The following is a 12,779-nucleotide window of genomic DNA, read 5'->3' on the forward strand; positions in this document are numbered from 1 at the left end:
TTTAGATTTAGATTTTAATACTGTAATATACTCTGACTTAGTCTGTTTAAATTCAAATAATGTCTATAGGACTTCCATGAACATATGCATAAATGTTTATTATCTTGACATAAAGAGGGGCTTACCTATAAACCTGGCAATGTAACTTTCACCAGCCTTTTGGGTCAAAAACTGCAGGGCCATTTTTAATTCCCAGTCCATCCCTGGGAATGGCAGGCACTTTGGTTGCATAGCAGGAAGATTGTTTGGGTTCTAATGATGCTGGCAGAGATTAGGTGATGGGACGAGCCAGATTTTACCAAATAAGGTGGTTAAGGTATGGTTAAGTTGCCCAACTAAAACACTTGGTTACGTAAGGTGACCTTTACAGGTCCTAGAGCTGGTACAACAGCAACAAAAGAGACGAGTTTCAGCAGCAATCAAGACAGAGGGTTCAGTGTCACTTAAATAATGTGCAGCCTGGACTCTTGGTGGTTTTGTATTAGTTTTTCTGATAAGCCTCTGCCCATTTTACATTGTGGTCCTTACAGCCCAGGATGCTTTGCTCAAGTGCTTCATCTGATGCCTTTGTGATATGTCTTTGTGTATATATGCTATTTTAATTTATGTCTAAACCCTCTGATCTATGCCTTTTTCTACCCCTGGATCAGAAATTATCTTAAACTCATTGGTAACATTTTAGATACCGCAGCCTGACTCCTATGAAGCCAACAAACCGTAGAGAGATTGTAGTGACATAAATATACTTAGCCATATTGTAATGAATTACAGTTTGTGTTTAGTTTTGTTCTATTTGCTGCTTCTCTTTGTCTCTAGACAGGGTTCGTACAGTTTTAAAGAGTAAAATTCAAGCACTTTCAAGGTACCTAGAACATTTCCAAACTCCTTAAGCCTTTATCATCACATCTAAATTGTTACTGTAAATGCAATAATAAAAAATAAAGTTTACAGAATTCCTTTATCCCCACAGCAATTTGTTTATTTTACTAGCTGTTCATATTAACTTTGATTTTATGTGTTGATTATTTAATGCTTGCTAATTACCTGACATATTTAGCTTGGAATGAATGTGGCTCCTCTCCAAAGCCATGTTTTAGGTGTTAGCCACCCAGTTGTCATTAAAGTATCTGCAAGGCATGTCGCTAAAGCCATGACAAAATTAGTAGCTCTAGTAGCTGATGAGCAGATAGTTAGCTAGCTACCTTCTACATGGACGCACGATCAACATCAACAGTCCACTGCAGCGTATCATATACAAGCAAAATCGCTGTTTTGCGTACAATACAATAGACACGGCTTTTCCAAAGAGTGTAGATGTGACGCATGAGATGTGATCAGGTTGAGACCGCACACCCAAACACAAGAAAAGCAATCTAGTGTATGCTGTCCAATGCAGTGAAGACCGCACAGATCTGTCTATTGGGGAAACTAAACAACCACGACACAAACGCATGGCTCAATACAGAAGGGCCTCACTCCTCCTCTGGTCAAGACTCAGCAGTTTACATACATCTGAAGGACAGTCTTTTGAGAAACACCAGGTGCACATTTTAAGACAGAGAGGACAGATGGTTTGAAAGAGGTGTCAAGGAAGCCATTTACACCCGATGAGTATATTTTGGTAATGATTGATGAAAGTGGGTGTGGCTTATTATAAAAAATGTATATTTCTCATTCTAAACTTCAAAAAAATCTAGGGAAATCATCTGTACATCCTACAGAGCTGCAACCTATGGTCAATTTAGAGGTATGTCAGAAAATGCATGCTCAATTAACATCTATATTTCCACAAGTCCTTGTTAAAATTGAGACAGACATTCTCTGGATGGCAGATAAGTGTTTTGAACGGTTTTAGGATTCACAGACATATTCAATAATTCCAAATGTATACACAACATTTCTTTTTTGCTCAGTGTAGGCTCAAATGACAATATACACAAAACCAGCAATATGATGTGAGATATTTTTCATAATTTATTATCATCATTGTGACTGTTGTTAAGTGTTTTAGGTATAAACAAAGAAAAATACTTGTCTAGCCAATGTGAGGTCCAGGGTTCAAATACCCTGGTGGGCAAAGAAAGTGGTAAGTCAAACTTTGCCTATTGTACTTTTAATAGGGCAATATGTAGTTTTCAGCGGCTACTAGCGGTGCGGTTTCAAAGTGGTCATATTATGCTCATTTTCAGGTTCATAATCTTATTAAGGGGTTGTACCAGAACAGGTTTACATGGTTTCATTTTCAAAAAACACCATATTTTTTGTCATAGTGCACATTGCTGCAGCTCCTCTTTTCACCCTGTGTGTTGAACACACGTTTTAGCAATGGAGCAATGCATCTCACTTCTAAAAGATCTTTGTTGGGAGTTGCACATGCGCAGTACCTAGTTAAGGACTACTAGCAAATCAGAAACCGAGTAGGGCGGGCCCTGAAAAGCCGGTAAACACGGCTTCAGTTTAGCTGTAAATGTTCCTCTTTCAGAGTGGTGAGTTATTAATCTGTAACAAAAGTATCTTTCATCCTTAAAGTTTTAACTGAGCTCTGTCTCTACATCACAGTAACAACTTTATGTCCATTGACTGCCTGGAAGATAGCTAGTGTTTGAAAGGGAGAGGAGAGGCAGCTGGCGGATTTCTTGTCACCATGTGCTGCAGCTCAGAGTGTTTTTCCACCTGTGTTTTTGAGGGCATGTCAGACTAGCCGCTAGGCATAAAGCGGAAGAAAAGGCTGAACTACAAACAAGCTGTTTCAAGGCAGTTCAGAGCAGTGTTTTCTGTCGGAGATGGGAACTCCCTTGGGGTGGACTCTGGGCTTTTTCAGTATTAGATTATTGCCACACTTTATAACAGTTTAACTGCAGAAACTAACGTTACTGTAGTGGATGGATCTTCCTGTGTTGATGTCCTACGCTGTTTTGTTGCAGTATTGTATATTATGTGGGTCACGTAAGTTACAGTGACTGAGAGGTGGCGAAGCTGTGCAACTTACCTGAGTATCAGTAAAACCACAATAATTCTAAATTGAACATTACAAAGCAAACAGCGGCACATCCGAGCTAATGTCACATTGGCTGCCTGCATCACTATAGGTAAACAAATCGCTTCACATTGGCTTGGTAGCATTACATCCTTTCTTGTGGGGTAAATCAACACTTTGACATAGTACCAGTGGTACACCAGATAGCAATATGGGTAGCGTTAACTGGTGAAGTACTGTGAAAAGCAATAAAACTTTGCACCAGATAACGTTAGCAACTGCTCGCCATTAGCCAGCAAGCTAACGTGACTGTCTTCTTGATGCCAGCCTTTCTGCTGTTGATTGTTTTCACCTGACATCATCTGAATTTCTATTGGTCTGATGGCATAAGCAGAGATAGTGTGATGATAATGGACACGAACAAACAATAACTGTACATGTACTGGCAGATTTCAGCAGATCTTATCAAATGAAACAGTCCCTTCACTCATGGTTTTAATGATAAACCACCACAAGAACGACAATTACCAACAAACACACTATGTTCTAAGGAGACACGTTTTAATAAACATAAATCATAAAGTAATATTTGTATTTCTAACAAATGGCTAACTTATTAGTACATTTTAACAAAACTCCCTTCACCCTCATGCAGCATGGGAATTCTGAGGGAGGGGCATAGGCTGCGTGTGCGCAACGGTTTATTTACGGCGTCAACTTCCACTGGAAGCCTCTCAGAAGCACTTCAGCAGCGCAGCGTGTAGCCTGCCCCACGTTGACTTGTTTTTAATTGTCCATTTTGTGCTTCAACTACATTCTTCAAAGCTCTCGTTTCTCGTTTTAACGGGTGCATCTAGGAACTACTAGGATTTCAGAATAAGAGTGTTTTACCTGTCGGACTTTGCTGGCATGTTTAGATTTTGTTGATTTGGTGATTAGTGCTTGCTTTTTGTGCTTCCACTATGATTAAGTAGGCTACGTAGTAAAAATGTTTCTTTTTTGTCAGATTTATTTGACTGTATATATTGTTGATGTATGATCGGAAGTCTAAAATGGGTATTTTATTTTGAAAATTCACCGTTTCTCTGCCGTTTCTGTGTCTGACTTTCTGCCCAGTTCATCTGCGCTGTGCTGCTTGACGCTGGGATGCTTCCTGGTCCAGTCTATGGACGCACTGCAACGCTTCTGGTGTGAGCACAAACATTTAGTAGAATGGCTGCTCCGGCAGCAGCGAAGCAGACAGACTCTGTGGACTTTCGAAGTGAGTCTGGGGTCATGTAAACTTGGTTAATATGACTTGTAGCAGGTGGGCCCACGATAAAGCTCCTTCCCCATTGTGCTGACAGTCTAGCTCCGCCCCAGTCTAATGGGCTTCAGCACATAAACCTTTATAGCTGTTTTTATCCTAACATGGAGTTTACGTTGAGTCTGTGATGTGCTGAGAGCTGGTCGTTTTATGGTGTTAGTGGACTGCATTTGGTTAGCTGCGGTGTTGTCGCTGTATTCGGAGATAGACTCTGGAGCGAGGCACAGAGCTACATCCTGACCCGATACCTTCACATTAAAAGCAGAATAGTGGCTGTTCCAAGCAACAGAGAAAACAGGAGTGTGGTTCATTTCACAGTGACACTACAGCCATTTGACGAAAAGGGCAATAAAAATTGATTTCATTGAAAAACTACATATAACCATTTAAATTACAAAAAAACAAACTCTTTAAACAGTTTTGTGCAGCAAAAACCATGAAACTACCACCCACTGCACTGGCACATATGACTGATATTGTGAGAATCATGTTTGCGTTTTTGCAACTACCTCAAACGGCTTGGCTTAGAGTCAAAGATCTTTAATGATTTTATTCTGAGCCAGCTGTGTAATTGCACGTGCAACAAATCCGTGGCCGGGTGTTTGGCTGGCTGCTGATGTTCTGCGAGTTGCAAATGAGCGGGTGAACTTTTTTATGGAACTTTTCATGAAGCTGCTCTTCATCTGACTACTAAACCCTACATTTCAGCTGGCCTATTGCTGGATTTAAATCTCAGGGGACAGCTTTATTTCTTACTCCCCCCTCTGTTGTTGGCTCTTCTTTCCTTCTCTCTTGATGCTGGATTTAACGTTTTGACGACTATCAATTACACAATTATGCTGATTTTATTTCTTTGTCTGCCGTTGTCCTGCCAGGATAGCTGCGTACACCATTCATTTGCAACGGGAGTTTACGATCTTTCACCAAATGGGCAACTCACGACTAACTTTTCAGTGTACAAATAATTGATCATATAAGAAATGTCTTCCATCATGCTTTGCTGGTGTTTGAATCAGTTATTTCTAACTATTGCCAGAGGACTTTCTCCCATCATAAAGCTTCTTTTAATGTCAAAAAGTCTCTCTCACAAAAATTTATTTTATAGCTTTTATTTGTCCCTGGTAACATCAATGTAGGCCTAAACGCAGGTCCTCTGTCTGATTCTGAGAGCTTACATAATATCCAGTGTTGGACATACATCTAAGCTACTTTTAATTTTTTATAGTTAAGTCATTATATATATATATGTATGAAGGCACACACAGTAGGCTATAGGCCTAGTTTATATTGAACTAATTTCATATTCCACAGTAGCAATAGAAGAAACACTAAAAACCTGCTCCAAATAGTGTGTGTGCGCTAAATCAGGCACACAGAAACTCTCCTACTTGGTGCCATATCATTGACTTGACATCAACTTAATTATTACATTATTAATTAATTATATATTTTTTATTGTTTATATGTGAATTTGTGCTCTGGCAACATTGCAACCTATACATTCATGGCAATGGGTGAGAAAGAGAGAGAGAGAGAGAAATCTCTCATCTCATCCATAGTAACAAGTTTCCTCCTCACTAGAGGAAGAGGTGGCCACGCTGGACCCTGATCCTTCTCACAAGCGGTGTTACAATAACTATCACAATAGAAAGTAAACTCAGTCGCGTGTGTCTTTACTCCCCTGCAGCAAAGTTGCAGACATCAGCCCAAGGATCGGTATGTGATGTCACCGTCACAGGAAGCGCTTCTGCCAGCTGCATGTACAGGTCTGTGTGTGGCGGTGGCGTCACTTACTGATCCTTCAGAAATGCTTGGGAAAATGTAGCGTGTGGGGAAGCTACCGCGCTACTCGGTCAATAAAAGAGCTTCATTACTGAAAAGTTATTTGATTCAGAAAATAACGACGCTACCACCAAGCTACTGAGAAATGTAGTTAAACTAGTAACAGCGCTACTTTTTTATGCTTGCTAACCCAGACATTGTTGTGATCTCAGAAACATTCAGGTTTAAACAGTCTGCCCCGATGATGTCATAGATTTTGAGGGTTACAATGTTTTTAGATCGGAAAGGGTGTGCAGCTGCTGTTGCTAATTATGTATCACAAAGGTTTCAAGTGTCTGTTTTACTTTCTCAGTCGAACCCAAGACGATTTGAACTTCTAACCCTACACATTGGGGCTGGAAATGCCCGATTTACAATTATTGATTGTTATACGTCTCCCTCTGCTGTTAGTGAAACAGTGCCGAATCTAACTGAATGTTAACTGAATTTAAATAAATCAGAATTGATTCTAATTGGTGATTTAAATTGGGACTGGCTTAGTGACAAATCAGAGAATTTCAAGCTGTCTTGTAAATCTCTAAATTTAGTACAGCTTTATGGGCCCATCTTGGCTGCCAAGTGGCATGACTAAAAAGACCAGGCTCCTATCTGAATGAATGGGGAGAGAGCCAGAACTGCACTTTTACTGGTCACCGGGACATAAAAACTACATGAATAGAATCTGATAAAAATCGCTGAAAAAGTTTGACAACTTTGCCCCAAAAAAAGGTTTAAAAAGTGTTTTCCCGACCGGTTATACATCTACTAGGCATGCGTCACCACTTCTGCGCATGTGCAGTAGAAGAATAACAGACCCTTACATCAGTAGAACTACACGATTGGCTGAAATATGATTCCCGCTTTGGCTGTTAAAAGCAGATGATTGGTTTTCTAGAGGGAAACCACACACATTGGCTATAGCCAATTCTCTAAGGGGGCTTTTGGACCTTCCTCAACTGGTTCAGACTTTTGTACTTTTCAGTTCGATGTGAACCAAAGTTTCAGGTGTGAAATCTCCACGGTCCGACAAAAAGAGGTAGTCTGGATCAGACTGAACCATGGTTTGGTTCATTTCTAGTGTGAAAGCATTTTTTGGATGGTTCAGACTTTCAGATTATTCACAGGAAGTCCCATCTCTAACTTCGAAAAGCTCTTGAAAACTCATCTCTTCTGAGAACACTTTCTCTTATAACACCTATAACCCCTAATATGCACCTGCTGTGCTCCTCTTTCTCTATATCCTTACAACTAGCTTGACTTGATTGCACTATTTTTTAACTCTGATTGCTTCTCCTAGATATCTACTCCATTGATGCATAATGCGTTAATAGCTCTTACTAGTATGATTGTTGCTCCTACAAGAAATCTATTGTTACTCGTAGATCTCCTACTTTACTGATGTGTATTTGTCGTTTCTCAAATGTAAATCGCTTTGGACAAAAACCACACTACCATGAGTAAATGTAAATGTAAGCCTCCGCCTTATCAGCAGTGGGTTGTAAAATATGTTCTGCTGTCTAGTCCCTAATAGCATTTAGATAGTCTAGATGGGGAATGCATAAACCTCACTTGGACTTGTGCACTAACTCTTTATCCCAAAGCCATATTTTGTTTCCTAACAAAAGTGCATGCAGAAACATAATGTTCTGTAAACACCATTAATTATCACTCAAATTGCACTTAAGCAAATAAAATTTTGTTGCCATTTATATAATGTATTACATTACTGTGCATTTTACTTCTCTCTTAAACAACCACTGAGAAGCACCAGCACTCATTTTCTCCTTCCCTAAATATATGACAATATACAACAGACAATTATATAAATTGCCCTTTAAAGCTCTCTATTTCCACGCGTTTATGTGACATGCAGTCCAGCAATAAATGCAAAGAGAAGCACATGTTCACTTTACACAAACTTGTATGTTTTTATTGATAACAATTTTGAAGTATATTTTTCTTAGCAAAAGTATTTTTGGTCAGCGCTCTCTCTCTCTCTCTCTCTCTCTACAATATGTTGGCCTCACAGGAGTCAGGCCGCAGTATCTCAAGTGTAACAATGAGTTTAATACATTTTCTGAACCAGGGGTAGAAAAAGGCATAGATAATCGGGTTTAAACATGAATTAAAATATAACATACATATTACAAAGGATGATGAAGCATTGATAATAGCGTCCTGGGCACTAAGGAACACAATGTAATATGGGCAGAGGCATATTAGAAAAACAACTACAACAACACCAAGAGTCCTGGCTGCTTTGATCTCAGATTTCTTAACATTTACTTTCACTGAACCCTGAAGTGTGACAGCTACAATATGAGACCGCATGGCACGAGCCTGAGACACAGCCACCACAAATACTCTCATATACAGAACTATGATGACAATAACAGGACCGATAAAGGATAAAATCAGATCAGCAAGTTCTGCAATGTAGTTACTGACAGCCACACACTCACCAATGCAAGAAATAGCGCTGCCTGGTTGTTCAAAGTTATCCTTAAGCACCAGTATTTGAAAGATTATAGAACATATCCAACACAGAGAAACACAGACTTGAACTCTTTTTTGAGTGACTTTGGTGGAGTAATGCAGAGGATGACAAATAGCCACGTAGCGGTCAGCACATATCAGCACCATATTTCCTACTGAGGTAGAAGTAATAATATATCCTAGACAAGTATACAGCATACAAATGAACGTACCGAGGTACCAGCAGCCATCTATGAGCATAATTTGGAAGAACATGAGGAGGCCCACAAAGAAATCTGAGACAGCCAGAGAGAGAAGGAGGAGGTTGGTGGGGGTGTGGAGCTGCCTGGAGAGAGAGAGACAAGCAACACATATTAAATAACTTGTGAATAATTATATTTATAGGACACAAGCAGTAACGCAAAATAATGACACTATTTTCCAGAAAAACATCAACAAATTTTGTTTTCAATTCCATGCAGTATGTTTCCCATACTTGAAGTGTGAGATGGTGATGATGACCAGCAGGTTCAGAGTTGTGCTGAGCACAATGATGGAGGACAGTATAATGTACGACATTATAATCTCAAAGTGAGAACGCTTTGGCCTCTTGCAGGACATGTTGAGGAGTTGTGGAAAGCAGAGTTCAACTTCTTCCAGAGTCTCCATCATCACAGAGAGAAGAGAAGCTGCTGAGCTCTGGCAGCATTTTGATCAAAGTTCTCTGTAATACAGCTGATTTATTTCTGTCCTTCCTTCCCTCTCTGCTGTGTTTTTTTTCCTTTGTAGCAAAGAATGACGTCTCTCATCCAATCATTTTCCTTTGCAGTCCTCCTCTCTATTTCAGTCATTGTCATTGCTGTGTTCTGCACAGGAGTCAGTCCCACAGGAATCACCTTTCAGACTGCAGTCATATAGTACAACAGATTAAAGATTATTTAATTGGACAATTTAGATTTTAATTCTAACCCAAACTCAATGTGTAGAGGACCTCCATGAACAGAAGAAATGTTTTTAATCTTGACTTAAAGATTCACTATCCCAACTCGCTTGTGGCTTTGGATTTAAGTCAATGGTACGGTCCCCAAGACTCACTTGTTCAGAGTTCTCCTGGACTCTGCATAGCCTCCTGCATTTACCACTTCTGGTTTAATACAATATTTTTAGAAGGATGTATCATCATGATATCACATCCATATGTGGTTTCAACGACAGCTTTAACAGTAAAGAATTGGTTTTGTGTAAAATATATAATAATATAATCCAGCCGTAACAAGATCTTTTCATTAACAGGTGCCTCTGTAAGAGAGTTCCCAGTGTTGTGAAGTTCCAAGAATATTGCTCTGGATTCCACAACTTTAACAACCGTGTTTTTTAAAACACTGCCATTGTGTGAGCTGTTGTTTGGTTTGCCGGTAAGGAGGCCATAAATACTTTGTGTGATACACTAGCAATTATATGTAAAAACACGCAAGGATATCCACCATTGTAAATCACAATGATATCAACCCTTCACATGGAGGAAAGTGTGTGCTCCACTAACAACTTTGAACAAATGCATTTACAATGTTACATGGTTTACTAGTAGGAACATCTGTGGCAAACCCATACTGCACATCTGTTCACCACTCCACTTTGGCACCATAGATAGGAGAGTACACCAGACTTGGAAACATTCTCCCAAAAACTGAGGTCTAAAAGGCAATGAAACGAAAACCTGATGACATCAAGAATACCCAAAAAGATAAATGAGTAAATGAAGGTATACATTGTGCTAATGTTACTGTGACTATATAGACATGGCATTCATGCGTTTTTGTACAAACTTCTGAAAGTTGTGGGTGTTAATTTTTGATACAAGATGTTACATGATGTAATGTGTACTTCATCTGATTTTAATGGGTCTTTTTAATTTACAGTCTCAATAAAAAAAGGAACTCCAGGACACATGTAAAGCCACTGCTGATTGTCACGAGGTCTCAACTATGACTATGCTGGGAGGGTCTGTGAGTGGTTGTCTGTGTTTTGTTACTTTCTGTTTCTGAGTGTGTGAGGCTGGCTGATGTGTTTTGGTTTTTCTGTCGCTCGGCCTCTCTCTCTTCCTTGTGGCTACCTAGTCTCTACCTTTGCAGTTTGACAGGAGGCGTGACTGGTGGGGAAGCATGGGGCTGGCTCACTCACCTGTCTGGCAGACTGATTAGCACACCTGATCCATATCATGTCGTTCTGTGCTGCTTCATAAACCCTGCAGTTCTCCTCAGCCTTCGCTGGATTGTTATGTTGTATAGAGTAGGTCTTTTGCTGGCACCCAGCCTTGTTGCGACCATTGTTCTCTGTTATGCCTTGTGATTAACTTCATCTTTGTCTTAGGTTTTCTTAGTCTGGAGAGGACGCCTTCCCTTATGCCTGTGCTGCCCTTGCAATGCGGTCTCTTGAGCAAAGCTAGACAGCCAGTTAACATTCAAAAGTTCTCCAATAAACACACAAGGCTTGACTTTTCTTGTATTTTACTGAAGTGGTTTCCGCTTTTGGTTTGTTTTGTAAAACTGAAACATAACAGAATAAGAATATATATCAGTATCCAAACACGAACATATGCATACAGAGACTACATCTGATACATATAACTATGTTACTACACAATCCCTATCAAAGTGTAAAACACGCACTGTAGCCTACTGTATACAACATGTGATTACGCCTCCTGTATGAGAACACAGTTCACCTACCACAACATCTACAAGTCACAAAACAATTAAGGAACAGGCTAGCTACTGCTGTGCTGCTAGCTAACAATAAAAACGTGTCTAACATGACATTCTTTGCAAATGCAAGTGATTGAAAATGATTTACATATTACTTACAGGCACATAGTCTCCAAGGCAGAAGCGGATCAGATATACTTTGAGCAACATGAATCCAGCACTGTCTATCTTGCCTGTCTGTCTTCAACTGAAGAGTGTGCTTCACTAAATTATTAACTCTGACCAGTAGAGGGCAGCAACCAGCATGAACCCCTGTAATTTAACCATTAAGCTCAGTATTCAACTATTATCTTAACTTTAAAGACAGCACACTTCTCGCTTGATATAATAACATTGTATCACTACAGATCTTTCCAAACTTGAGGAAAAATGTCTTTTGACAGCAACATACTTAAGAGTTTTTCACAAAGTCTCTGAAAGAAGGACTACAGTTTCTGAGACAGGCCTTAGAAACACCTTTGCTGTCCCATCCTTCACAGTCCTGACCTCTACCTTGCGGACCCTATTGTCACTGCTTGGCAAAACCTTGACTACCACTCCCATTGGCCATTCATTTCTGTGAGCCTGGCTGTCTTTTAACAAGACAACATCTCCTTCTTTGACATTTGGCTTTTCTTTTGTCCACTTCCGGCAGCTCTGCAGAGTAGACAGATATTCTCCTTTCCATCTCTTCCAAAATGTGTCAGCAAGACACTGGACTTGCTTCCACTGCTTTGCATACAACTGAGCAATACCAAGGTTTCCAGAAGGAGCAACAATAGCACTAGTTTTCTGAGTAAGGAGCATCGCTGGGGTGAGTACTGCAGGCATATCTGGGTCAGTGGCACCAGGGGTCTTGCATTCATGATCGCCATCACCTCAGCCATGAAAGTGCTCAGAACTTCATGTGTGAGACGGGTTGGTTTTGTCTGACACAGCATCGCATCTAGAATGCGCCTGGCAACCCCGATAAGTCTCTCCCAGGAGCCACCCATGTGGGAACCATGAGGGGGATTAAAAACCCAGCAGCATCCTTTCTCCTGGAGGTACTTCCTTACAGTTGTGACATCTGTGTTCATATCCAACTCTTTACAAGCCCCCACAAAGTAAGTCCCTCTATCAGACCGCAGAAGTTTTGCTGGACCACGAATCGAGAAAAAACGCCTTAGAGCATTGATAAAACTGTCTGTTGACATGGTTTCTATCAGCTCAATATGCACAGCTCTGGTTGACATGCATGTAAAGAGCACAGCCCAGCGTTTGCTTTCCGCACTACCTCCTCTTGTGCGACGTGTCACGATAGTCCATGGCCCAAAAACATCAAGACCAACACTGGTGAATGGAGGTTCAGGAGTGAGCCTATCTGCAGGAAGATCTGCCATCTTCTGGTGCTCCAACCTCCCTCGTAGTTTTCGGCAGGTAACACACTTGTGGATGACGGAAGACACAAGACGCC

At 40.4% G+C, this 12,779-nt stretch overlaps 1 protein-coding gene across 1 annotated transcript; it reads right to left on the bottom strand.

Annotated features, from left to right (window-relative positions):
- Positions 1 to 8,094: 8,094 nt before the first annotated feature.
- LOC123973822 (trace amine-associated receptor 13c-like) lies at positions 8,095 to 9,248 on the bottom strand. The gene is made up of 2 exons (XM_046054148.1): positions 9,076 to 9,248; positions 8,095 to 8,925 (listed from the first exon to the last, which is right to left on the bottom strand). The coding sequence occupies exons 1-2, from the start codon at positions 9,246 to 9,248 to the stop codon at positions 8,112 to 8,114; spliced, it is 987 nt and encodes a 328-aa protein (XP_045910104.1). The 3' UTR covers positions 8,095 to 8,111.
- Between the last annotated feature and the right edge of the window lie 3,531 nt (positions 9,249 to 12,779).

Source organism: Micropterus dolomieu, linkage group LG07 (genome assembly GCF_021292245.1).
Source record: "Micropterus dolomieu isolate WLL.071019.BEF.003 ecotype Adirondacks linkage group LG07, ASM2129224v1, whole genome shotgun sequence".
In the NCBI taxonomy this organism is placed as follows: domain Eukaryota; kingdom Metazoa; phylum Chordata; class Actinopteri; order Centrarchiformes; family Centrarchidae; genus Micropterus; species Micropterus dolomieu.

What these genes read in the sequence shown, in the direction of transcription:
- LOC123973822 (XM_046054148.1), bottom strand. Translation starts at nt 9,248, where the DNA reads ATGGAGACTCTGGAAGAAGTTGAACTCTGCTTTCCACAACTCCTCAAC. An exon ending in ATCACCATCTCACACTTCAA is followed by an intron (nt 8,926 to 9,075) that starts GTATGGGAAACA and finishes CTCTCTCTCCAG; the next exon opens with GCAGCTCCACACCCCCACCA.